Below are 27,878 nucleotides of genomic sequence, written 5' to 3'. Positions count from 1 at the left end.
TCTGTCCTTGTCAGACGATCCCACAGAAGACTTTCCCTTTGTGGCTCATTGGCCAGAACGGAGCCTCTCCTTGGTGGCTGAGAAAGGGATTTTTTTTTTCTTCACTTATTTTTAGCCTCTGTAGTAAGAGAAATAGGCAAGGGAAAGAGGTTGAAATAGCTGTTGGGGAAGCTAGCCAGCAGCATCTGTCCCACACACTCAGCACCTGCCACATATTAAGCATGTAAATATTTGTGGCGTGAGTGAATGAACGCATGGATGGGTAAATAGATGAATGGAGTGAGGCTAACATTCAAACTAGGCTCTTGTTCCCACCAGTTCATCTGAAACCTGCTGATCTACTTCCTGATGTTTGGACTCTGGATATTTTGTGTATATATCTTCACTTCCTTGCTGCATTATAAGGTTCTTGCAGGCAGGGCCTTTTTGTTTGTTTGTTTGTTTGTTTGTTTGAGATGGGCAGTGGTGCGATCTTGGCTTACTGCAACCTCTGCCTCACAGGTTCAAGCAGTTCTCCAGGCAGGGACATTTTTATGTTTTTCCAGAGGACATTGTGTGTTGGGCACATAATCAATGTTTAGTATTAATTCACTGAAATACAGCAGAAAAGGGTTAAAAGAGATGCAGGAAGCCACAATCTAAATAGGAATAGGCAATGCACTTCCTTTCAAAATTATATAGGACTAAGTAGAAAATACAAAACGTGTATATAATATCATCATTGTATGCTGCTTATCAGAATAATATTAATTTATAATTCCCATTATTGAAAAGGATGCAGGCTGCAGGGAATCACAAAAGAATATATTGGGAATTACAGTTAGAAATGATAGTAGCCATTCATTTTTAGTTGCAGTATGTTCCAGAAACAGCCAGGTATTTTAGGCATGTACTTTGGTTTAACTAAACCTCAGCACATAAACCTACATAGCAGGCATTATTTTTCCTCCAAGAGCATTCAGGTTAGGTGCTGGGGAGGGAAAAACTTCCACACGGAGTTCAACTGTGGCCAGTTTGCTTAAGGACTCACCCACCCACCTGCCTAGGATTGGCACAGCTGCTTCTCTGCACCTTTTGCGTGCTCCCTGAGGATTCCAGAGCTCTTAAAGACCTGCTATTTATCAATTCTAAGTACCAAACACACCCTTTAATTGGCTAAGGATTTAGCTGTAACCCACGCTTGAGGAAAAAAAAAAAAACAAAAGCATGTCAAATGAAACTCACATATCCCAGGGCCTTAAAACATTTCCCACAGAACCTCTGGTGACAGGCTGTAAATTACAGTACAGGGTGTTCTGGAACCTGGGAGGGGCAGCAGAAGCTGAAGGGGTCCTTCCGCTCTGGTGGCGGGTGATGGAATTGCATCAGCAGGAGCAGTGCGGTTTACAGGAGTCACAAATACAGGTACACATAGGAGCTTTCAGTCTGCGCATCCCGAACAGTACTATTGGTGCTTTCTTCCTCGTCAGAGTTTTCTCTTGAACCTGGGAGGGACATGGTTTTTGGGGTTTTTTGGTTTCTTTGAGACAAAGTCTTGCTCTGTCACCCAAGCTGGAGTGCAGCAGCACGATCTCGGCTCACTGCAACCTCTGCCTCCCGGGTTCAAGCAGTTCTCTTTCCTCAGCCTCCCAAGTAGCTGGACTACAGGCACGCGCCACCACACGCCACCACGCCACAGGCACGCTAATTTTTATATTTTTAGTACAGATGGGGTTTCACCATGTTGGCCAGGCTGGTCTCAAACTCCTGACCTCAAGTGATCCACCCACCTCAGCCTCCCAAAGTGCTGGGATTATAGGTGTGAGCCACCGTGCCCGACCAGGACATGGTTTTTTGCATGAGGAGAGAATCTCTTTCACTAAGTTTGTTAGGGAGGAGAATGTTTATTGATTACCTGCTTCTTTCCCTAGCCATTTAATACTGGGTGAACAAGTGCATTCAATCCTGAAGTCACAAGATCCTCCACCCCTAAAATCTCATTCCGCAAATGTGCTGTCCGAGCTGGATACCCATTTCATCTTTGAGATAATTTCATATTTCAGAACACCATTTAAGTGGCAGTTGCTCCTGTCCTGGCTTCCATGGAAAGCTGTTGAGATCTGTTCTCTGCATAAGTGATTGCAGAACTTTTCTGCAGTGTTTTATTATGGATATGACTGTCCCTCTTCCCTTAATTTTCCCCTCCCTCCAATTTTACTGATTTGCTCATTGTTGTTTTATGCCCTGCACATGAGCGTGTGCGCATGCATAGGCACACACACACACGTGGTTGCAACTCTGAGCACACCAAGAGTCTAGAGCTTCGGCCCCATTTTTTATGGAGAACCACACAATTCTCTCTTTCTCTCTCTCTCTCTCTCTGTAGCCTTTTATCTTTAACATCATCTTTGGTAAGTGGCCCCCATGTTGCTCACATCTTTCATGGTCTGTCTGTATGTCCACCATTCCTAGACATAGACAAATTTGCTGGCAGGCAGCTCCCAACTTACCTATCCCTGGATATGTTCAAAAGTCTATTGGGTATTTTTTAATTAATTAAAAAAAAAATTGGTTTTTTTGAGATAGAGTCTCGCTCTGTCACCCAGGCTGGAGTGCAATGGCGCAATCTCGGCTCACTGCAACCTTCGCCTCCTGGGTTCAAGTGATTCTCCTGTCTCAGCCTCCCAAGTAGCTGGGATTACAGGCACCCCCCACCATGCCCAGCTAACTTTTGTATTTTTAGTAGAGATGGGTTTTCACCATATTGGTAGGCTGATCTTGAACTTCTGACCTCAGGTGATCCACCCACCTCGGCCTCCCAAAGTGCTGGGATAACAGGCATGAGCCATTGTGCCCGGCCTTAAAAAATTTTTTTTGAGACAGGGTCTTGTGCTGTCACCCAGGCTGGAATGCAGTGGTGCAATCATAGCTCACTGCAGTCTCAACCTCCCAGGTTCAAGCAGTCCTCCCCACTCAGCGCCCCCGAAGTAGCTGGGGCTGCAGGCATGCACCACCACACTCAGCTAGTTTTTCATTTTTTGTAGAGACGGTCTCACTGAGCCGCCACAGGTTGATCTCAAACTCCTAGGCTCAAGCAATCCTCCTGCCTTGGCCTCTCAAAGTGCTGGGATTACAGGTGTGAGCCACCACCACAACCAACCTCTATTGTTTATTTTTAATAACGTTTTAATATTATAGAAGAAGTACATGTACATTGTAGAGGATTTAAAAATATAGACAAACCAAAAAAAAAAAAAAAACTATACCGTATGTTCCCACCACTCAGATTGCCAATGTTAAAACATTAGTGAGTAGCCTTCTGGATCTTTTCCTGTGGTTATTTTGGACAATAACCTTTACCTTTCCATTTAAAAAAAAATTATTTCCTCTAATTCCACAACTATATTTGAGTTTCCCTGCTTGACCCCACAATGCCCTTTACAACTTGCTGGAGACTGGGCTAGCTGTCCTGCAAAATGTCCTGCCATCTCGATTTGTGTGGTTGCCTTGTCATGTGTAGTTTAGCTCATGAATCTAGCCCTTAATTTCCTGTAAACTGGAAGTCATCTCTAAAGACATGATGGGTTTACATTAGACATGTTGGGGAGAATACATCACAGTGATGCTGTTTGCTTCATACTACCTCACAGTAGCAAAGGCATGTGGTTGAGCCACCATGAATGATGCTAGGAATGAACTGATCATTGTATCAAGGTGAGTTGCATGCTCCTTAGGCTGCAATAAAAACGATCTCTGTCAAGCTCAAAGTAACATTTGGGGCCAAACAATTCTTTGTGGTGGGGGCTGTCCTGTGCAATATAGGGTTTTCAGCAGCATCCCTCCCTACCCATCAAATTCCAGTAGCACCCCCTTCCCGGTTGCAACAACCAAGAGTGTCTCCAGACATTGCTAAATGCCCTCTAGTGTCAAAATTACTCCTGCTCGAGAACCAGTTGTCCAGCTTAAGGAAAAGTTAAAGGGAGTATTGACAGGAAGCGCTTACTAGTTTATCTCATAGAATTAGTGGAAGCATTCTCTCAGGGATGGAAACAACAGGACCGCCCTGAAGACTTAAATTGCAGGAGGTGCCATTAACATGTGCCAGTCTCAGCAAGCCCAGGGCCTCGTTCCCTTCCCTTGGTCCTACAGAGACACCATCTGATTGGCTCAGCTTGGCTCCATGCCTGTACTTTAGCCAATCAGCTGTGGCAACACACACATTGCTTCTAGGTCCTCATTCCTGCGGGTAGAACTTTCTCAGAGAAGGCAGAGTGGCGACCTGGATAGGACCCCACTCGCCGGAGTTTCTTCACCGGTACCTGCGGGTAGGTCTTTCTCGGAGAAGGCAGAGTGGCGACCTGGATAGGCCCCCACTCGCCAGAGTTTCTTCACTGGTACCTGCGGGAGTGCCTACTCAGGACATGCCCCAGACCACGGCCTCAGCTGCCGCCACCGAGGCTGTATCCGTGGTCTGGTGACTAGCGCTGTCTGGTACTGCCCATGACCTCTTTTCTCCTCCCAAGGATATTTTCCCAGAGGCAGGACTGGGAGGATGGAAGAGCAGCCAGCCCCACCCCGGCACCATCTCCGATGGTGTCTCTGGCCCCCTCCCTCAGCACGCCCTAGACATCAGGCCTAGCTCCTGTGGTGTGGCGTCCTCGTGACTTTCCAAGCCAGGGTGTTGTTTCAGAATGCTGGTGGGCCTGCCTTCCGTCCCGCCGTCAGCACCCTGACACGGTCACCTGTGTGTGCTTCTGTCTGTAAGACGGGAGTGGAGACAGGGGCAGGGCCTAGACGGGACACTGCTGCTGCTTCCATTTCTTTCAATAGCCATCAAGACTAATCCTAGTCTGGGTATCCTTGACCCAGGAAAACAAGAGTAGTCGGGAGAAGCTGGGAGTCAGTGCCCCTGGATGAGGAGGGGACCGCCTGGTGAGAACTGTCAAGTAGTGGCAGGAGAAAAGGCGCACGTGGGCGAGTCCCTCCAGGCTTTGAAGAAAAGAAAGAATGGGCCGGGCACGGTGGCTCACACCTGTAATCCCAGCACTATGGGAGGCTGAGGTGAGCAGATCACCTGAGGTCGGGAGTTCAAGACCAGCCTGGCCAACATGGCAAAACCCCATCTCTACTAAAAATACAAAAATTAGCCGGGCATGGTGGCGGGCACCTGTAATCCCAGCTACTCTGGAGGCTGAGGCAGGAGAATCTCTTGAACCTGGGAGGCAGAGGTTGCAGTGAGCTAAGATCATGCCATTGCACTCCAGCCTGGACAAGGAGAGAGAAACTCCATTAAAAAAGAAATTATTCCAGCCCAAAGGAGTATTACAAGGCCAGGGCAATTAAGAGCTTTAGTACTCTAAACACTGAAAAAACTGCAGTGGCCACTCCCCCAACCTCCATCCCCGACAAGATAAACAAAATCTTTAAAACCAAAGGAAAGTAAGTGCTACAGAGATCTGTCTTTTGTTATGATGACCACTACTTGGTTGCTGTTTTGGAAATGGAAAAGGTAAAATCCTTTCATTTTCTTGGCACCCCTGCTTTGCTGGTGGTACCCCTGATACATAGGTGCCCTGCCTGCTAGGGAACCACCCACTGCCGAGGGTCCCAAGAGCAGGATCCCACTGCCCTAAGCCTGGGGGTGAGGAGAGCTAGAGCTCCTGGGAGGTATTGGAGACATTCCTCAGAGAAAAATCCTTTTTGTGCTCACGGTGCCTTCCATGGCATCTGGCACCTACACAGTTTTTAAAATGAAATGGGTGAACAGTTGAGTTGCCTTTTGAGTGTAAGGATCTGTCAGCTTCTGGGTAAAGCCTCAGGTACATTCAGAAAATAAGCCTTTCAACTGTTTTGCAGAACCGTTGACTGTGAGGGGGAAGCTTGCCCCAGTCCTCAGAACCTGTGAATACAATGCTTTGCATGGCAAAGGGGACTTTGCAGATGTGATTAAGTTAAGGGTCTTGAGATGGGAGGATTAGCCTGGATAATCCAGGTGGGCCCTGTATAATCACAGGGGTCCTTATTTGAGGGAGGCAGGAGGGCCGGGGTTAGAGAAGATGGGATGAGAGAAGTGATGTGCTTGTTGGCCATGGGCCAAGGAATTCTCGCAGCCTCTGGACGCTGGAAAAGATGAGGAAGTGAATTTGTCCCCAGAGCCTCCAGAAGGAAGGCATCCCTGCCGGCACCATGACTTCAGCCCAGTGAGATCCATTTCCGACTTCTGACCTGAAGAACTGTAAGGGAATAAATTTGTGTTGTCTTAAGCCACCAAATTTGTGGTAATTTCTCACAGCAGCAGTAGGAACCTAATACACTGAATATATCGTTTTCCTCCCTCTAGGGAGGATATTTTCTGAATTCCAATTATTTAATCAAGAAAGAAGTTTCAAAACCTGGCCTGTCTGCATTTTGGAGTCCACCACCCATGTCTGTTTTCTTGTCCCGTGTACCTGTCCTCAGGATCTTAGGGAAGCTCATATGTAAAATGAGATCTTGATCTTCCTGCCTCAAAAAAATCATTGTAAATCTTAAATTATTTTAAAAATATGTATTCAGGCCGGGCGTGGTGGCTCACGCCTGTAATCCCGGCATTTCAGGAGGCCGAGGCAGGTGGATCACCTGAGGTCAGAAGTTCGAGACCAGCCTGGCCAACATGGCAAAACCCCGTCTCTACTAAAAATACAAAAATTAGCCGGGCGTAGTGGTGGGCACCTGTAATCCCACCTACTCAGAAGGCTGAGGATGGAGAATCGCTTGAACCCAGGAGGCAGAGGTTGCAGTGAGCTGAGATCACAACACTGTACTCCAGCCTGGATGACAAGAGCGAAGCTCCATCTCAAAAAAAAAAACCGTATTCTAAGATTTTGAAATGATTTAAACATGATAATAGGTCTGTGAGTAACTGATTTCCCTTTAAATGTATATGGGGCTAAGCAAGAAATATGGATGGTGCCTTTTTTTTTTTCTTTTTTTTTGAGATGGGTCTTTCTCGGTCTCCTAGGCTGGAGTGCAGTGATGCAAACATAGCTCACTGCAGCCTCAACTTAGCTGGGACCACAGGCCCGGGCCACCACATCCAGCTAATATTTTTACTTTTTATAGAAACAGGGTCTCCCTATGTTGCCCAGGCTGGTCTTGAACTCCTGGCCTCAAGTAATCCTCCTGCCTCCACCTTCCAAAGTGCTGGAATTACAGGTGTGAGCCACTGTGCCTGGCCAGATGGTGCTTCTTAATCAGAGAAGATAAAATGGACATAGGACAGGGCAGAAGAGTGATAGCATCTAGCACACTCTTGAGTGGCTTTGCTGAAAGCTTATTTCTCAGAAGGGAGGAAAAGTGGATGTTGTGAATTCATTTCCTTCAGAAAAACAGGTGCTGAACCTGCTGCTGCCCCATAAACCCCTGCCTATTTCCACCAAGTACCTTGGAAACAAGAGACCCGTCATCTCGAGTTTGTAAAAGCCCCAGAAAGGACATTGCCAGATTAGAACAAAGGCTTAAGGAAAGATTTCGGAAAATTCAGAGGCCTGAAGGAAATAAGCACAAGGCCAGAGAACCTAACAGAAACACACTAAACTTTAAAAACCGTGGTACTTAGAGAGTAAAGTTAAATGATCCCATTTAAGGAAGGAAAGGAGGTTTCTAAAGATAGTAGCCAATGGGACTGACTCTGCTTTGCAGGTTCATTTCTGATGAGCTGAGACTATAAGCGGGTGTTAGACAGGATAGAAAGACAGACACAAAGGAGCCTGCCAAGAAAATGAATGGCCAACGTGCACTTCACCGTGTGCAGAAAATGGTAACGCAGCAAGAAGGATCATTTCAGTTCTCTGGCCAGCCAGTGCTTAGAGGCAAGGCAGCATGGTGAGCAGTCACCAGAGAGAAGCATGAGTGCTCAGCTGTTCTCTGTCGTCTGCTCCCCGTGACATAGCAGTGGCTCTACTCTGGAGACCAGATAGAACAGCATAGTAAAGGAAAAAAATGGAGCCAGGATGATCAAGAGAGAGTAAAAGAACACCTGGTGGCTTAAAGCAGTTCAACGCTAGGCCCATGAGACTCTAGCCCAGGGGCAACACGACCTTCATAGGAGCGCTTCTGACTCTCGCTTTAATAAACCCTAGCAGGATCCCAGAGTGGTCACTGAGCAGGGCCAAAAATCTGAAAAGGGCCAGTGTTTCTCGACTTTTCCAAGAGTGGGTAACAATTAATTAGAGCAACATTATGTTGTGAGCCTCACTGCCCATCCAGGGCCAGACCTCAGAGTGGATTATTAAACAAGTGGCTTGTGAACCTAGAAGGAAGAAAAGATGGTGAGAACTCAGGGTCAGCATGGGGAGGACTTCTAACCCCAAGTCCTGTTAGCTTCATTCACTTTGGACACATTGGGAGATCAGGGCTTTGTCCGCCACCATGCCCGGCTAATTTTTTGTATTTTTAGTAGAGACGGGGTTTCGTCATGTTGGCCAGGCTGGTCTCAGACTCCTGACCTCAGATAATCCACCTGCCTCGGCCTCCCAAAGTGCTGGGATTACAGGCGTGAACCACCACGCCCAGCCGATAAGTGATATTTTCACTGGAGTCTAGATCCTTCCTTGTGCTAAGTTTTGTAATTAAATCTCACAAGAAAATAAAAAGCAATAGCATAAGTTCTCGCTTCTCTTGCTTGTGTAACTCTCATTGCTGTTTAAAATCTCCTTGGTAAATAAGTATTTAGGTCAGTATCTTACAGTTGGTGTGATGCCAAGATGACAAAGCCCCGGAGTGGGGATCCCAGGTAGAACCAGGAGGAACCTGCAGAGGCTTCCCCACTCCTACCCCTCAGGCTGGGCTAAGGGCCCCGGTTCTGCCCTGTCTTAAGAGTGGCCACACCTCAGCCTAGTTTTCAGCTCCTTAAAGCAAAACAGTATCTCCTCTGGGTCAGGAGGCTAAGCAGGTAGAACATGTGCAAGGAAGATTTTCAGAGCAGTGGGCTTCTTTCCTGCAGGGAACCAAGACTCCTGTGGTAAGGGGGTTGCCAGAAAAGGACAGAATAAAGCAGCAGCCCATTCCACTGAGATGAGTGTCATCATCAGCATCTTCTACCTGATCTGAGTTTCTTTATATGGAAAGTGGATTACCCAGCTAAAGACCCCCAAGTACTCTCATCTCTCCATGCTGTTTTCTCTGGAAGCGTTGAATAATGCCGCTACAGCTGCTGCTGCTGTTGCTTGATTTGCAAGAGAAAGAGCAAAGTGCAAAATAAAACTATTTATCCCATGGTCATCTTCTGCTTCTCATACTCTAGCCCATCTGGACATCAGGGGCCTCTTTGAGGCACTCGGACCACATATTTGCAACATTGGCTGTCATGCAGGCACTGGGCATCCCCTGCCAGCTCTTGCCCATGGACGGAAGGCACAAATGCCTGTGTCAGCTGATTAAAATGTTCTCAGTCAACATGTCTAGACAAGTATCCACTTATCTTACACCCAGAAATGATTGTGGCCATAGCTACGTTTAGCCATAACATTGACCTGCTTGTTAACATTGTTCCTGAGTTGCTGCCTCCCCCTCATTCTCTTTTGTCTTCCCATTCAGTGGCTTATGTGTGTGTTTTAATACCTGTTTTGTTAGGTTTCTGTTTCAATTCAACAGATTATTTTAAGGCTGGAAGAAAGGAAACCATGCCAAAAGACCAGGTGTTCTTGCTTTCAGAAATGCAGAAATGGACAGGTTTTCTTTATTGCACATCTTGCAGGAGTCGAGGCCTAAAGTTGTTTATGTCTCTGACTCTATGATGGCAGCTCCATCAGGTGGCACAGGGCAGTACACTAGCCTTCCAGCTGTCCACCAGCCTCCCCCAAACCATCACAAATCAACACCTAGGTTCAAGTAAAAGCCACATGCCTGCCCTCCAGGTGCCCATCCCTGCCTGTCTCTAGCCTCATATCTCTGTCCCACACCCTCCTGTGGCCACCAAAGGTGACCGGGAGCTTCTGATGAAGGGTGCCCATTGGCAAGCTTGTGCCTCCCCTTGGTCAATATATGCGTTCCATCCAAGAGGATAGAAATTGGGTTCTCACCGACACAATCAAACTTGAAATACCCAAAGACATTTTTTCTACTAAAAGAAAGAAGTCTTGGGTGAATCCTTTCACATCTCAGTTTTCTCATCTGCAAAATGGGAATAATAGTGGTTCCTAATTCACTGGGCATTGACGAGGGTTACAGGATTTAAATCATGTAAAGCACTTAGAAGAGGCCTGACCAGCCCTAATCTACTCAGCTCCTTTTATCTTCACTGAATGAATGAATGAATGAATGAATGCAAATTGAGCCTCTACAAACATGTCGTAAGTGAAAAACGCACATGCAGATTTGATTAGTGACATAACAAGAAGTGGAAAAAATCACCTCTTAGATGTGGACATGTTTAGTACTTTATGTTTGCAGTTTGCACTGTGAAATACCTTTTTTTTTTTCCAGGACTACACTTTGTTATATGAAGAGGCAAAATATTTTCAGCTTCAGCCCATGTTGTTGGAGATGGAAAGATGGAAGCAGGACAGAGAAACTGGTCGATTTTCAAGGCCCTGTGAGTGCCTCGTCGTGCGTGTGGCCCCAGACCTCGGAGAAAGGATCACGCTAAGCGGTGACAAATCCTTGATAGAAGAAGTATTTCCAGAGATCGGCGACGTGATGTGTAACTCTGTCAATGCAGGCTGGAATCACGACTCGACACACGTCATCAGGTTTCCACTAAATGGCTACTGTCACCTCAACTCAGTCCAGGTATAGCATTGTTACGCACTGTGTGGCATCAAATGCCACTCTTACTGTTGTCACTTAACCTTGCCCTCACATGGTGCCTTTCCTCCAAAGAGCTGAGAAACTCACTCAGTGACACTTCTGTTGGGTAGGTGAATTATCACCCTCTATAGCAGTCATTCCGTAAGTCTTGTGATTGTGCCAGGTGCTGCACTGGAGATACAGAAGAGACAGATATAGAACACAACAGCTGGGCACGGTGGCACACGCCTATAGTCCCAGCCACTCCAGAGGCTAAGGCAGGAGGATCACTTGAGCCCAGGAGTTCAGGTTCAGCCTGGGCAACATAGTGAGACAGACAGACACAGAACACAATGGACAGCTCTGTGTTCATGGAACTGCATTATGGGAGTGGAGTGGGAGGCAAACAGTCAACATAAATATATTGCCCAGGAGGTGGTAAGTGGATTTCTGGGGCAGAGTATGCTGGCATATTGAGGACTATCAGGAAAGCCAGTTTGGCTTGAAGAAAGTGACTCAGGGAGAGAGAGTACCCAGACAGGAGGCCCGGGAAAATCAGGGATAGATCACGGAGAGCCTCGTTAGGAGGTGGCAAGTGCCCTAGGATTGTTTATTTTGGCATCTTTTGGTTTTGGTTCATTTGTGTATGTGAGCCAAATGGAAATCCATTGGAGGGTTTTGAGCAGAAGGGAGAACTGACAGAACTCGTATTTTAAAGTGAACATTGCGACAGCAGCTAGAGAATAGGAGAAACAAGGAGACCAGGCAGCAAGCTGTGGTTCAAGCAGTTGAAAAGTGTCCAGTTGTGTGTGTCTGGAGGGTAGAGCTAATAAGGTTTTCTGACGATGGCTGTGGGTTGTGAGACATAAGCCCGGGATGACTAAGATTTTTGACAGAGGAACTGGGTGAGTGGAACTGCCATTTCCTGAGATGGAGAAGTGTAGGGGAGCAAGAGATGTGGGGGTGGAATTGAGAACTCAGAGGCTAATGTGTGCTGAGCACCGACTCTCTGCCCTACCCTGGGCCATGGCCTGAACATGTGTTGTCTTCTTACAACCCTAACAGGTAAGCACTGTTAATCCTCTCTGTCTTGCTGATGGGAAGGCAGAGGCACACCTGGGTCTCGATTCCAGCTCCGTGTGACACAAAACCATTTGAAGTCAATGGAGTGAGGGTTCTAGTTTTTTCCCTCTTTTTAACTGGAATGGGCCCATGACTTTGTTCAGTATTTAGTCAGCAGAACCCTTCCCAAAGCACAGAGACTAGAAGCACCCACTCTTCTGTGCTGCCTCTTGAGGATTGTTCCACTACTATTTATAACTCTTTAAAATATATGAACAGATGTCTGAGAACAGAAGAGCAGAAAACTGGCAGAAAATGTTCCCTAAGCATGCTAGCGGAAGGCACATGCTCCCAGGCGGCGGGGTGGCTGCTGGGTCGCAGGGTTCCCGAGGACGAGCTTCGCGTTCTCACCTGTGCGGAGAGCGCCCCCTGGAGGTGTGTGGTGCTCCCGCATGGCCCTGCACAGCGTTCCTGAGACGGCCTCAGCAGTTTAAGCCTCCTTAAAGCCCAGAAAGCCTGTCCCCTTCCACACAACAGCCTGCCCTGGCTATCACTGGAGCAGACAGAGGGGCAGAACCATTCAGAGCCAGGACAGGAAGGCCTCGGCCACACCTTCGGGCCAGTGAATAACGATCATCAATTCATGTGCTTGACAGTTTCCCACATCAGATATGGAAATTTTCATCTGGATTAATGTGGTCATATGACACAGCCATGACCTACCCTTGCGTCCTGCTCCACCGACCAAGAAATAGGCACCAGCCTGTGGGCACGCAGAGACTCTGGGATAAGGCTTACGACACCCGATACCTCACTAAGTTGTTATGTGATCACTGTTTAAGGAACTTTGCTGTGAACGTGTTGTTGCTTCCAAAGTAATGGCTCCATCAGCTGTTTGCATTACATTGAAATAAGCTTTTGACCACATCCAAGGTAACATTGGATCACATTGAATAATTATCACATGATGCCTATCGGACTCCGAAGAAGAGCTTAGCGATTTCCTCCTGTTAGCATTTAGTGACCTTAAGACTCAAAGAAAAATGGACATCAGGGTTAGGTTCTCTGCCGTTCATGGCTTCCTCCCCTTTGGATTTCCTCTCCTAATCATGGCAAGGGATCTTTTCCAGGGTGCTGGTTTGGCCAAGCAAGCTGGGATGCCTCTTGCTGAGGCTGCATTCCTGCCTCTGCTGGGGAATCCATGGAGGGAGCTGTTCTTCGTCTTTGTATTTACCTGCCACCAAAGCACATCTTGATTTTGAATTTAGGGATTGTTTTCTTCCTGTCCTTATGCTGACAGGTATGCATATGCATTGTGAATTTACCTACAGAAATAGAGCACTGCTGGGTAGAATGTTAATTTTGTTCTTATAAGGACTTGTGTATGTTTTTTTAATTTGCCAGCACTTGAGGTTTTAATTTTTAGAAAACAAAACATACTCTCTTGCTTTCCCATCTCATCTAGTAAGCTGTTTTGCAACATAGCAGACTATATTCTATATTGAAGTAGGCAACTAAAAAATAATACTTTTTAAAAAAGTAAGGATTCACTTTACATTGACTACATTTCAGTTCATCCCAATAAAAGTTTTTTTGAGGTGGGTTTTTTTTGTTTTGTTTTGTTTTTAAGTAAGTTATGATTGAATCACTTTGCCTTTAAGGTGGTGTGGAAGTAATTTAATTATATTCAGAACTCGGGCAGGAAACATTTGCAAGTCTAATATTTGTTGGATTCCTAAAGAAACAGAATGCTCCAGATCAGTTTCCTGTATTTTTGTCTATCTAATCTAAGAGTCACAGGTACTGTTTCCTGCATTTAACAGTGTCAGACATGTAGTGCCACACCCAGGAATCTTGCTGGCGTTAGGTATTTGATTTCAAAATTAAGGAACAGATTCTATGGCTTACATTTGTATAAGAAGTTTAGAATATCTTTATTTTTCATACATTTTCTAATATGTAATCATTGTGCTGGTTCTTGTCTCCTTGAATGAATGCAGGGCAATAAATCTGTTTCAGATGTTACAAACTTGAAAACCTGTAGATAATCCTCTAGCGTCTTCAGTAATCCCTTTGTTCTGCTATTGAAATTACATCAGTCTTCCAGGCCAAAACATATATATTAACTCGTTATTAGGAAACTTGAACAAAGGCGGAGTTGAGAGTACAAATGAATCACTGACTAAGTAAACTCTGCCATCACTGTCCTTTCCAGATTCTTTATCATCTCATAGGATGTATTTTAGTGATAAATGAGCTTTGAAATGTGAACCCTCATTTTTGACAGAGAGGGCAGCATTGCATATACAAAAACAGGAGATTTGAGGCCAAACAGACCTGAGTTGGAAACCCAGTCCCATCACTGACTAGCCATGAACCTCAGTTTTCTCATCTATAAAATGGGCCTAACACCACCGAGCGTTGTAGCTGGTGTGTGTAAAGCAAGCATGAAAGGCACATTTTAGGCATTAGAAATGCTTGCTTCCTCTCTCCTGCCCATTAATCCAGGGTCTTCCTTTGAGAGGAGCAGCTCACAGGGACATGGGTGCTGGATGAGATGAACCAGAGTGCGCATAATCTCAAACTTTGGGGTGTTTATGTAGCCATAGGACTTACCTCACCCCTAACTGGATGCTTGTCTTGTTCCCTTGCAGGTCCTCGAGAGGTTGCAGCAAAGAGGATTTGAAATCGTGGGCTCCTGTGGGGGAGGAGTAGACTCGTCCCAGTTCAGCGAATACGTCCTTCGGCGGGAACTGAGGCGGACGCCCCGTGTACCCTCCGTCATCCGGATAAAGCAAGAGCCTCTGGACTAAATGGACATATTTCTTATGCAAAAAGGAAAACACACACAACCAATAACTCAAACAAAAAAGGGACATTTATGTGCAGTTGGGACAGCAAACCAAGTCCTGGACGTAAAATCGAATAAAAGACACATTTATATCCAATAGAGACCACACCTGTATTCATATGGGAACAATTGGAATAGTGATATCCTCAAGGTGTAAAAAATATATAAATATATATATATATGTCAAAAGGTAGGAAATGCAAAAAAGAAAAAAAAAAAAAAGGTGACAGCCGCAGTTGGTGCTGTGATGGCCGTGAAGTGTCCTGGGCCTCCCGAGGCCTCTGACAAATAAACAAGCCATGAGTGGTGAGGACACAGTCTCCTTACAGTTTCCATTGCCAACAGCCATCCATATTTCTTTTTTCCTTTGTCTTTCTTTTTCCTTTTTTTTTAAAAAAACAAAACAAACAAAACACCTTGAATCAAGTTTGTTTGTATATGGAGGTTCCACGTCTTTCTTTAGGCAGGGACCAGGCAGGACTTCAGAAAAACCCTCATGAGCACATTGCAAAGATGTTAGACATGAAATTTTAAATGTAGTTTGTACAGAAGTCACACTTTTTTGTCCACCTCACAGATGTGAACTTTACTTTGTTTTAAAACTGATCAGTTTTGCCAAGGGGCCAGAATTATTCCTTGTTAGAATTGCTCCAGTTCAAGTCTGCTGCTTTCCTACAATTTTTCAAATTTTATAATGTATTAAATACAATAAACTCTGTTTAAAAAATAAGGTCTGTGTGAAACACACATGTGGGGGTGAGGCTGGATTAAAGTGAAATTTTTTCTTTTTGAAATTGTCCATGTTGAGCATCAAAAAGAGGCATGAAAGCCGGGGTCAGTTTTGAAGTCAAAACCTACAAAAGGCTAAGGATGTCATCACCTGTTCCAGACAGTTGTCTTCCGACTCAGCAAATGTTATTTCCTGTGCTTTGTTATTCTGCATTGGTTAGCAAGGTAAATCTTCCTTCTTACGGACTTTTCGGTTACACCTATTTCAGTTATCTCTGGCTGCAGAGCAAGTCACACCAAAATTTAATGGCTTAAAACATTTTGTTCTGGCCTGTGATACTGGCCTTCGCTGGGCTGCATCTGCTCCATGTCTGCTCCACTGCTCCAATCCAGGGGTCTGATTGGCGTGGAGTGTCCTAGATGGCTCACCCAGATGGCTGCAAATACTTGGCTGTTGGCCTCTATGTGGCTTGGGCCCCTCTCAACATGGTAAGTGGATTCCAAGAAGGAGGCAGAGAAAGCCACAGTTCTCTAAAAGCCTGGGCCCCGGACTGCACAGTACACTTCTGCTGCTTTCTGTTGGTTGAACAGCCACACGGCCAGCCCAGACTCAATGAGGGGGAATAAGAACCTCCTGTTGGGGGAAGTAACAAAGCATTTGTGACCAACTTCAGTCTACCATAACACCTCTCCAAGGCATCTTAAAAGTAGGGCGTTATGGCTATGAAGAAGTAGGGAACATCTCAGAGCCAGAGCTATTATTTTATTACTAGCCAGAGAAGTAAAAAACCTGAGATTTCAACAGCACTTTAGAATGAAGTCCTCAGCTTTTCCAAGGTATTAGTGACCCTGATTCCTCCATCGGCCCTACACCCACCTTTCTTCCCTCCTCTTCCTCATTCCAGACACTCAAAATAAATCTGGCATGCTGGTAAGATTGACAGGTAAACTAGAATGTGTTTCTGGTGCAGAGATATTCCTGTGGTGATGGGTTATTTCCATCCTGAACTTAGTTTCTTTTTTTAAATTAAAAAGTGTATGCCTGAGGACACTAGTAATGAAAATATCTCTGGCTTCTGAAACTAAAAGTGAGCTGTTAATGGCTCCTATCACTGCCTGAAACACAGGCAGCCCAAACACTGAATTACTTTAATGACGGCTAGCCAGGCTTCCACATTGCTGCGTAATTTCCCTATTTGAGACTAATACACCACTCTCTCAGATGGGGACAAACAGGGCTGCTCCCACCAGCTGCTCAGTCATCCATGTCTTACTGAAAGGAGAATAAAATTGCTCTATGATTTACTAGCAATCCATTCTCATTAGGCAGAATTTCCTCAAATCAATAATGCAAGGGCCTCACTTTGGGACTCTGCTGGTTATTGTCATCAGTTAATGTTTACCCAGGACTGCCTATGTGCAGTTAGCATTGTCCCAACCAAATACTGCACAGAATGGTGTGCACTGGCTACTGGCATCCACTTTGTTCTTTTCTAAGTTCTTCGGTCCATTTATATGACTGCATCCCAGTTGCACATTGTTTCTACAAAAACTCTGATCCAGTTCAATGGAGCAAACATTTCACTTGTAATGTTCACCTTTTTAGGTCTTGAAACATGTAGATTCCCAGATACCAAAATACTTTAGGAAAGAGTAGGTCAATCAAAATGTCAAAATATAATTGAATCACCACTTTTTTCTTTTCTTTTCTTTTTGAGACAGGGTCTCACTCTGTCACCTAGGCTGGAATGCAGTGGCACAATCTTGGCTCACTACAACCTCCACCTCCTGGGTTCAAGTGATTCTCCCACCTCAGCCTCCCAAATAGCTGGGACTACAGGCATGTGCCACCACACCCAGCTAATTATTATTATTATTATTTTTGGTACAGATGGGTTTCACCATGTTGGCCAGGCTTGATCTTGAACTCCTGACCTCAAGTGATCCACCCCCGTCGGCCTCCCAAAGTGCTGGGATTACAGGCGTGAATGAATCACAATCTTATTTTTCACTACTTTTTATTATTCAATATAAAGTTCATATTCAAACTTCGCCACTGTCCCCAAAAGGATCTTTATAGCTGTGCTTTTCACCTAGAGGATCTGATCAAGGATTATGCATTGCATTTATTAATAATGCCCCCCACCCCTTCCTTTTTTTTTTGGAGGCGGAGGGGTCTTTCCATGACATCGACTTATTGGAAGAGTCTAGGTCAACTGTTTTGTAGATTGTTGCACAATTTGGATTTGTCTGATTTGTCCTTCACTGGTAGAGTCAGGTTTTTTGGTTTCAAGAATACTACATAGGTGATATCATGTCCTCAGTGCATTATATCACAAGACTCAGTTTGACCCATATTAGTAATGGCAGTTTTGGCCTCTTGGTTAAAGTAACATTCACCAAATTATCCAGTGTAAAGGTAGCTTTTTCTTTTTGTAATTAATGATTACCTGTGGGATGACGCTATGAGACTATAAATATCCTGTTTCTCAACACACTCTCACCAGATGGTTTTAACATCCATTGGTAATCCTTTCCTGAATCAATCATTACCTTGGTAGCTATAAAAGTTTGCTTTTTAAAAAGCCACTGTTGGCCGTGCGCGGTGGCTCATGCCTGTAATCCCAGCACTTTGGGAGGCCGAGGTGGGTGGATCATGAGGTCAAGAGATCGAGACCATCCTGACCAACAGGGTGAAACCCCGTCTCTACTAAAAATACACAAATTAGCTGGGCGTGGTGGCACGTGCCTGTAGTCCCAGCTACTTGAGAGGCTGAGGAGGAGAATCACTTGAACCCAGGAGGTGGAGGTTGCAGTGAGCCGAGATCGCACTGCTGCACTCCGGCCCAGGCGACAGAGCAAGACTATCTCAAAGCCACTGTTGCCTGAATCTTTGATAGTTGAAATAATCTTTTTTTTTTTTCTTTAGCAAAATATATTTCTTTAGTCTAGGGCAGACAAGCTACACTATTTGACCTGCTCTTTTCTAAGAAGTATTTTAGAAAACTAGAATAAGGCAAGCCACTTATAAATTGGTTCCAAATATTAGATGAGTTTCTCCATAATAATAATAGTCATCCATTTAGTGTTTGCTGTGTGCCAGACCCATACTGAGCACTTTACCTGTTAACTCATTCAATCCTTATGACCACACTGGAGGTTGTATTATCCATCTCTATTTCTTGGTTAAAGTAACTAAGAACCTAAGACATCAAATAAAGGATATGATAAAGGCTAATGTTTGATTAAGTTTTATAAAGAGGACCCAAAACAACTATTTAAGAAAAAGTAAGTTTTTATGTTGCAATAGGAGGAAGGAGTAGATTATTAGTTAATAGCATTTTCTCCTTATAACGGAAATGCACTCCTATAGTTAAGTATTTTGACCATCTTCTTCAGTATGTTGGGCACTTGGCTTTGCTGATACTAGGGCGACCATGACATGGTTTCCGCTGTGGGTTTCCGGGGAGTGAGAGGAGCGGGGCTCTCTGCACATCTAGAGGTGAATTAAGGTATGTGCATACCTAACTACTGTCCAAGGCACAATGGAATATGTGTCATTTCATATTTACAAACCAAGGATTCTAGAAATGCCCAATCATATGGGATCATATCTAGTCTGGGAAATTAGAAAAACTATCCTTTGGGGAGGTGGCGCTTGAAAGATGGGTAGGCTTTGCAAGGAAGGAGTATTTGGGGGTGGGGCAGAGGCTCTGAGCTGGAGAAGCACAAGGCAGGGTCAGCACATGGTGTGGGACGAGGGAAGCATGGGCTAGAAAAGGAAGGTGGAATTGGATTTTGGGAGTGTGAGAGGGGAGCTGATCTTGACTGCCAGACAAGGATTTGGACTTTATTTAGGAACCATTGGAGAATCACAGAAGGTGGGCAGATACTCATTTAGGGAGTCTGCAGGCTTGACTGTCCGGGAACAGTCTGTTGGTGGGAGGGGCAGTTAAGTGGCTGTTTTCCCCATTCATCCATTCATGATGAATGAAGCAGGCTAAGAGCTGATGACATAAAGTTGTATGAGAAAATAAGACATCACCTTAGTGTTAGCGCAGCAAACTCAGATGTCTGCAAGGGCTGGGCAAGTTACATGAATCAGTAAGAGATGGCCAAACTGGAGCATTTGAAGGAGCAGCCCCTACTCAACCCCAGCAGGTTGCAGCTATAGGAGAACAGCGTCCTTCTACTTAAACATCTCATTTTTCTAGAAAACCTGGGAATCCAGACTTTTGTGTGAAATCTCTAGATGTGTAAATATTGGAGCTAACTCATTTTTTTTTTCAAATGTACAGCCCAAACAAGACATCTGCAGACTAGGAGTTTGCAACTCTGAGAGTTATGAAATAAAACAATTTTAGACACTCTAGAAAAATTCCATTTGGGTGGGATTGCATGTGAGATCACAAAAACTAAGTTGATCGAGGACATACTTTATAAAAAATGAAAATTTGATGCAAATTTTTAGTTTGATTTGATAATATCTTCTGATAACAAAGAACAACACTTATTCACGTACACATACACCAGGTCTGAATAATACTTTGAACTCAACTCTTTCTCCTTTTCCAACCCATGCAAAAAATGAGCTTGCTGTCATTGGCAGCTGCAGTGTGCTCCATTGTAAGACACTAGACAAAAATGTCATTGCAGTAACTATTAGTAGGAATCTACTGGTAGGAATTACTAATAACATTTGTGACTGACTAATATTCATATATAGGACTAAAACCCTGAGAATATGCATTGTGTCTGACTTTGTCACTGTCAGGCAGCTCTTTTCCATAAAAGTTGATCATGGGTTCTATCAGTGATTTCCAAACTTGCCTGTTCTTAAGACACACAAAAGGCATGTTTTTAAGTTATAATTCCAGCCCACCACCACCCCGCCACCCCATCTCCCCATAGATTTCTGAATTCCACTTTTTTTTTGAGATGGAATCTCACTCTGTCACCCAGGCTGGAGTGCAGTGGCGCGATCTCAGCTCACTACAACCTCCGCCTCCTGGGTTCAAGTGATTCTCCTGCCTCAGCCTCCTGAGTAGCTGGGATTACAAGCGCCCGCCACCATGCCCAGCTAATTTTTTTGTATTTTTAGACGGGTTTTTGCCATGTTGGCCAGGCTGGTCTCGAACTTCTGCCCTCATATGATGTGCCCACCACGGCCTCCCAAAGTGCTGGGATTACAGGCGTGAGCCAGCATGCCCAGCCTGAATTCCACTTTGTAAGTGAAGAGGCTGGGACTCCATATTTTAATAATGCCCAATACAGTGACTCTTCAGACAAGTATTAAAAACACTGGGTAATGTCATTGTGCTCCCTAGTGTAGCCTAAGAACAGTAAATAAGGATCTTCTGAGTGTGCTTTTGTGATGTGCCTTTTTATGATTTCACTGATGTAAACAATAGTTGGCATCTGCTATTCTTTTGAAGTTCAGACTGAATACTTCCAAATGGAGTTAATGGAGGAGGTAGGGGATGTGTGTTGGGGGCGTTGCAAGGAGTACTTAAGTGACATTTAATCCAAGGGCCTTCATCCTTTCCTAATTAGGCAGAAAACTGCCCAATCCTGTGGAAATAGCCCACCAGCTACAGAATTCTTATACCTCCTATTAAAAAGCTGTCAGAGGCTTAAGTGAACAGAAACCAGCACAGGAAGTAATTACCATAGCATCTACCACCTGTAACAATAGCCTACTGTAGGTGTATAGGTCCGTCTTTTCCCTTGTATTTTAATCTAGGTGAGTTTCTTTGAAACTTAATGATTTCAAAACTTCCGCATTTGAAGGGGAATGTAAATCGATGACCCTAACCACTGACCACAAAGCTCCCTTGCATGCGCTAAAACATTCGCGTCAGAGAGCTCAATCTGACTGCATTTCATGTGACTCCAGGTTCATTCTCTCTCCGTCTCTCCTTTTCCCCTCATTCCCAGTGTGAATCACACAGTGCTGCACTGCTCCTCCCAATCTGTTTATCAGATTGTGCTTGTCAGAAAAGGGAACAGATAGTACAAGTATTAAATTATGCTGTTGATCAGGACTGAAAAAGCCACAGAAACATGTATTGTGCGTTCCATTCAAACTTTGGAACTTGACTCGGAAAGCCTGTCCCAAAAGCTGAAGATCAAATCCTTGTCACAGAGGATCACACTCGTTGGAAAAGAAGCAAGATCAGTTGGTTAAATCCAGTTTGAGGAGGCCTTACAGGATCATCTAAAGGTCTGCAACTTGAGCAATCTGACGCAGCTGGGTTTTTAAGTTAATCAGCAGTAATGGGAACCTGGCTTGGGAAGGGGCAATGGTGGGAGGCAGATGGCTTATGTGCCCCTAAAATTTAAATGTTCATCCATTATTGCTCTTTATTTGAAATTTTTAAAAATTATTTAAGATGTTGTTCTTCTATAAGTCATATTCTTAAATGTTTGGTCTCTTAAATACATAAACACTAGAAAATTTGAAATTCTAAGTAGAATGCATATTCATGAAAATAATTCAGCTATAGCTCTTAGTTTAAGCATGGTAGATGTGTTTATAAAACAGAATTTTGACCTGTATAATCTTTTCCCTACTGCCATTACAATATCAAAATCAGTTATTTTCCTCTAGGTAGGAAAGGAATGGTAGAAAAACTACACACACACCCCAAATTCTTCTTTCCAATAGCTTCCTGCCTCTGTCCAGTCTGCAATAACACCCCTCCTCCACCATCCACTCCCCACTTTTCTTCCAAAGTTAGTCAAGTGATGGATGGAGATGACTTCTGCACAATCACTAGGAGCCTTCGTGTAGATATTAAAAGCATACAAAGGGAATGACTTGCCTGGACACTGACAGGGCTGCAGGCCTGCATTGAGGTGGCCTTTCACAGGGCCCATGGAAGAGCCACAGACAATGCAAGGCCACCAGGCCACTTACTTCTCAAATTCTCACCCCAGGTGTGAATGTCTTTTTCTTGCATGTCACTGCTTTTCTCAGTCTCCTCTACTCTCCCTGCCAGATCTCAACCATCGATGGCTTTCCTGTCACCTGTGCTGCAGGCAGACCTCTCCCAGAGCTCGGGTGGGGTAGCCAGCCCTGAGGATACAAGATGAATAAGGCATGACCTTGCCATTTGACTTTTAGTCAGGCAGGAGGATAAGCCATGTAAACCCATTGATTCAATATATTTTGTCATAAGCAATGATAGATGTAGGATCTGCCAAGCATTCCCATTGGACTATCAAGAACCGAGCTTATTTTGGCCCCTGGGCCTTTCCTCTCTCCTTTTAGATTTCCTATCTCAGTTCAGGATGCTCCTTTCTGTTCACACCAGGGAGCCATTTCTGCAATCCCCACACTTACATGGTCACCAAGTTCTACAGAACGTATCATCTAAATATTTCTTAAATTGGTCTTTTCCTTTCCACCCCTATCTCCACTTACCAATGTCATATTATCACTTCCTCCTATATGGACCATTTCCAAAGGATCTTAATTGGTTTTTCTCTTGAGAATTGAGATTGTCACCCCTTAAAATCCATCCTCCACATTGCAGCCTGGTTACTCCCCTGTTAAAAGCCTGACGGTGTTTCCTTGTTGTTTTTAGAATCATCTTCTCTCCTTAGTGTGGCATCCAAGCCCCCTTAATCTAACTCTACTTACCCCTCAGCCTCACCTGGGGCTACCCCTGGCCTCCTACAAAATACTTTTAGTGTCATATTCGGTTTTTTTTGTTTGCTGTTTTTTGTTTTGTCTTGTTTGTTTGTTTTGGAGACAGGGTCTCACTCTGTTGCCCAAACTGGAGTGCAGCAGTAGCACAATCATGGTTCCCTGCAGCCTTGACCTCCCAGGTTCAAGTGATCCTCCCACCTCAGCCTCTGAGTAGCTAGGACTTTAGGCACCCGCCACCACGCTTGGCTAATTTTGTGTGTGTGTGTGTGTAGAAATGGGGTCTCATTGCCAGGCGTGGTGGCTCATGCCTGTAATCCCAGCACTTTGGGAGGCCAAGGCGGGTGGATCACAAGGTCAAGAGATCAAGACCACCCTGGCTAATATGGTGAAACCCCATCTCTACTAAAAATACAAAAATTAGCCGGGCGTGGTGACGCGTGCCTGTAATCTCAGCTACTCAGGAGGCTGAGGCAGGAGAATCGCTTGAACCCAGGAGGCGGAGGTTGCAGTGAGCCAGGATTACACCACTGCACTCCAGCCTGGCAACAGAACAAGACTCCGTCTCAAAAAAAAAGAAAGAAAGAAATGAGGTCTCACTATGTTGCCCAGGCTGGTCTCAAACTCCTGGATTTAAGCGCTCCTCCTGCCTCAGCCTCCCAAAATGATGAAATTACAGGCATGAGCCACCATGCCCTGTATGTCATATTGTTCCAAGTCTCCCTGCTTGGTAATACATTTATCTTGTTATTTGTTTAATCACTTGCCACTCATCCTTCAAGACCCTCTTTACCCATCACCACTTTTTCATGTGCTCCTCAGATGGGTGACCCATCTCTATGGTCCTAAAGCACCCGATTTATACTTTTATTATCATACTTACAACTTAATATTGAAATATCTACATGTATATGTTTACTAATCTAATGGCCATCCTTAAGATCTTCAGTGGAAGAAATCTGACTTCTTTATGTCCTAGCACCTAGTAAGTGCTAACTAAATGATTGTCGATGACAGATGAAATGCACAACTGAAGTCTATTATTTGTAGAACTAGGCAGAGTATGGGTTTCATGTTCCTCACTCCAACTCTTAGAGAACTTATTTCTACTCATAAGCACTCAATTAAATAAGAATTAATGTAAAGTATAATAACTGACATACAATAGAGAATCAATTACTAGTAATATTAAATCCCTCAAGCACTTTGGTTCTTTTGATGTTTACTTTGGATTTTGACTAATCTAAAGTCATTCAAGTGTTCCACATTTGGCCAATATGAAGTAACAGATTACTCTCCCTCCTGAAACAACTCACAAACTGGACAGCATATATGAAACAATGATTTTCAACACATTGAATATGAGGCAGCAGAGGACAGTGATCCCTGAGAGGTGGAAAGCAAACAAGGTGAGCCTTATGATTGCCCTGGCTAACTGCCTTGAGGAAGTTTCCAGGCCATGTTGCAGGGAGGGGTAACCCATTCAGAGGCTAATGCTTTGCCTGAGTTGAAGAGATGGAGACGGTGGTACAGGGAAGCCAAGGCAGCTAGAATTCATAGGGCAGAGCAATGGACAGGGGAGAGATACGTGCAAAAAAGAGAAGACTGAAGAACAGAAGAGACTATTCAGCTGAGTACTGATCAGTGCATGTGTTGGAAGAAATCACCCAAGCCTAGGGGAAAAGCTACATAGAAGAATAAGAGAAAGCAATCCCCATAGCCCACCCAGGACCAGAAACAGTTCCTGCTCTCAGCAGACAGAGTGGAAAGCCTCATAATGAATGGGGCATTGGTTAGAGTACTCAGAATGCCAGAGTGCTGGAGGGAAATGAGCCCTAGACTAAACACAGCTTAGATCTTACCTAACAAAGCTTAAAAGCAAATCCCAAAAGGATCAAAGTGTTTCCAATTAACTCTACTTCATTCTAAAACAAAGTCAAAAAATATTGATAGAGATACACAAATATTCAGCACCCAATAAGGTAAAATTCACAATAACTGGTCTCTAATTTTTAAAATTACCAGGCATTCAAAGAAGCAGGAAAATATAACTCATAGTAAAAAATAAAATAAAATAAATAAATCTAAACCAACCCAGAGGCCGACACAGGTGGCTCATGCCTGTAATCCCAGCACTTTGGGAGGCCAAGGTGGATCACTTAAGGCCAGGAGTTCAAGACCAGCCTGGCCAACACGGTAAAACTCTATCTCTACTAAAAATACAAAAATTAGCTGGACATGATGGTGTGTGTCTGTAATCCCAGCTACTCAGGAGGCTGAGGCAGGAGAATTGCTTGAACCCAGGAGGAGGAGGTTGCAGTGAGCTAAGATCATGCCACTGCACTCCAGCCTGGGCAACAGAGCAAGACTTTGTCTCAAAAAAATAAAAATAAAAATAAAAATAAATAAACCAACCTAGAAATGATGAGACATTACACAATCAGTAGACAAAAACACTAAAACAGTTAATAAACTTTATTCTACATGTTCAAGGAGCTAAAGACTTAACGTGTTAAATGGTGACATGGAAAATATAAAGAACAATATCAAATTTCTAGAAATAAAAATTATGATGTCTGAAACACACACCTGATGGGATTAGCAGCAGATTACAAAAAATTAGTGAACTTGAAGATATATTAAATAGCAATAGAAATTTCCTAAGATGAAACACAGAGTCTTGTCTTTAAAATACTGAAACAAAATGAACAGAGCATATTGAACTGTGGAGTAACTTCAAGCAGCCTAATACACATGTAATTACAATCTCCCTCAAGGGGTCAAGGGGGCAAATGGAAAAATATTTGAAGAAATAATGGCTATTTTCCAAATTTGATGACAACTACAGTATAAACCCACAGATCCAAGAACCTTAATGAACTCTGCAAAAGAAGCATAAAGAAAAACACACCAAGACACATCATAAACAAATTGCTTAAAACCAATGATAAGGAAAAAAAAAATCTTAAAAGCTGCTAGTGGGGGAGGGAGAAGATACTTTATGGACAAAGGTGGAAAGATAAGGATGATGGCAGATTTCTTATGAGAAACATGCAAGCCAGAGACATTGGAACAACAAAGTAAAATTACCTTTCAAAAACAATGGTAAAATAAAAACTTTTTTGGGAAGACAAAATCTAACAGAATATATCACCAGCAGAATTCTCTACAAAAAAATGCTAAAAGAAGTCCTTCAGGCAGAAGGAAAATGATGGCAATTGGAAATCAGCTTCTATACAAAGAATGGAGGGCACCAAAAATGATAACTACATGGGTAAACATAAAGGGCTTTATTCTCTATTGTTAACATTTTAATAAAAATAACTGTTTAAAGGAAAAATAATAACACATCGTGGGTCTATAGCTTATGTAGAAGTAACATTCATAACAACAATATTGGAAGGGAGAAATGAAATTATAAGATGCCTATATGTTAAGCAATATCAAATCATTTGACAAATAAGACTGTGATAAGTTAAAGATAATACTATAAACCTTGCAACTACTAAAATAATGCAACAGAAGCCACTAAAGTGAAATTATTTTTTAAAGTACTCATTTTATCCAAAGAAGGCAGAAAAGGAAGAAAAACAAAATAAAGTGCAGATGGGAAAAGTAAAAATTAGCAAAAGGATATAATTAAACAAAACCATATCAATAACCACATTAAATGTAAATGGTCTAACACCTCGATTGAGACAAGATCATCAGGCTGGCTAAAAATATGACACCCAACTATATGCTGCCTAAAAGAAATCAATTTTCAATTTTTTTAAAAAATAGGTTAAAAGTAAGAGCATAGAAAAACATATCCCAAACTAACACTAATCTAAAGAAAGCTGGAGTTGCTATATTAATATCAGGCAAAGTGGACTTCAGAGCAAAGAGTATTACCAGAAATAAAAAGATCATTTCATACAATAAAGGGGTCAACAGGACATACTTCTAGCCTTTTTATTTCACATAATAACAGGACTTTAGAATATAGAAACTAATAATTGGTATCAACTACAGGTAAATATAGGCAAATCACATGTATAGTCAGAGATCTGAACACCATTCTGTCAAGAAGTGATAGGAAAAATAGACAGAAATTCAGTAAAAATATAGACTTGAACACTCTAAAAACATAAAACAAATCTCAATGGATTTAAAAGAAGTTATAAAGAAGAAATTATCTAACCACAATGGAATTAAAGAACTCTGGAAAATCCACAAATATTTGAAAATTAAATATGTTTTTAAATAGCCCATCGAAGAAGAAATCAAAGGGCAATTAGAAAGTATTTGAACTGAATGAAAATGCAAATATAACATACCAAAATGTGTGGGATTCTACTGAAGCAGTACTTAGGGGGAAATTCATAGCACTAAACATCTACATGAGGAAAGAAGAAAACTTTCAAATCAACAACTCCGGCTTCCACCTTAAGAAACTAGAAAAAGAAGAACAAAGAAAATCCAAAGTAAGCAAAAGAACAAAAATAATAAAGATCAGAATAGAAATCAATAGAATAGAAAAAGAAAAAATAATAGAGAAAACCAATAAAATGAAAAGCTGGGTTATTGAGAAAATTAATAATACTGATAAACCTCTAACCAAACTAACTGGGGAGAAAAGCAAGAGGACACAGATAGTCAATATCAGGAATAAGTAAATTACTGGAGTCCAGATTCTAACCCAGATCTGGCCAACTATCAAGTCCACACCAAGTTGACTCCTGGGAGTTGAGTGAGGCATAGCAGATGGGCAATCGGGTTGGGCTTATATAAGGTTTTCCTTGATCCATAAATGGGTCTCTAACAAGCTGAATAACCTTCCAAATTAAACGCTGACCA

At 43.3% G+C, this 27,878-nt stretch overlaps 1 protein-coding gene across 3 annotated transcripts in view; it reads left to right on the top strand.

The window, feature by feature from the left end:
- The window catches only part of KCTD1 (potassium channel tetramerization domain containing 1), a 203,108-nt gene extending 187,655 nt beyond the window's left edge, over nucleotides 1-15,453 (top strand). For all 3 annotated transcript variants that reach the window (XM_008955728.7, XM_034943749.3, XM_034943747.3), the window contains exons 4-5: nucleotides 10,444-10,749; nucleotides 14,463-15,453. In XM_008955728.7, coding sequence (XP_008953976.1) covers nucleotides 10,444-10,749; nucleotides 14,463-14,621 — 465 coding nt within the window. In that variant the 3' untranslated portion in view covers nucleotides 14,622-15,453. The remainder of the gene's footprint in view (nucleotides 1-10,443; nucleotides 10,750-14,462) is intronic.
- The last annotated feature ends 12,425 nt before the right edge of the window (nucleotides 15,454-27,878 follow it).

This window comes from Pan paniscus, chromosome 17 (genome assembly GCF_029289425.2).
Source record: "Pan paniscus chromosome 17, NHGRI_mPanPan1-v2.0_pri, whole genome shotgun sequence".
Lineage (NCBI taxonomy): Eukaryota > Metazoa > Chordata > Mammalia > Primates > Hominidae > Pan > Pan paniscus.
This window is presented reverse-complemented; position numbering and strand designations above follow the sequence as displayed.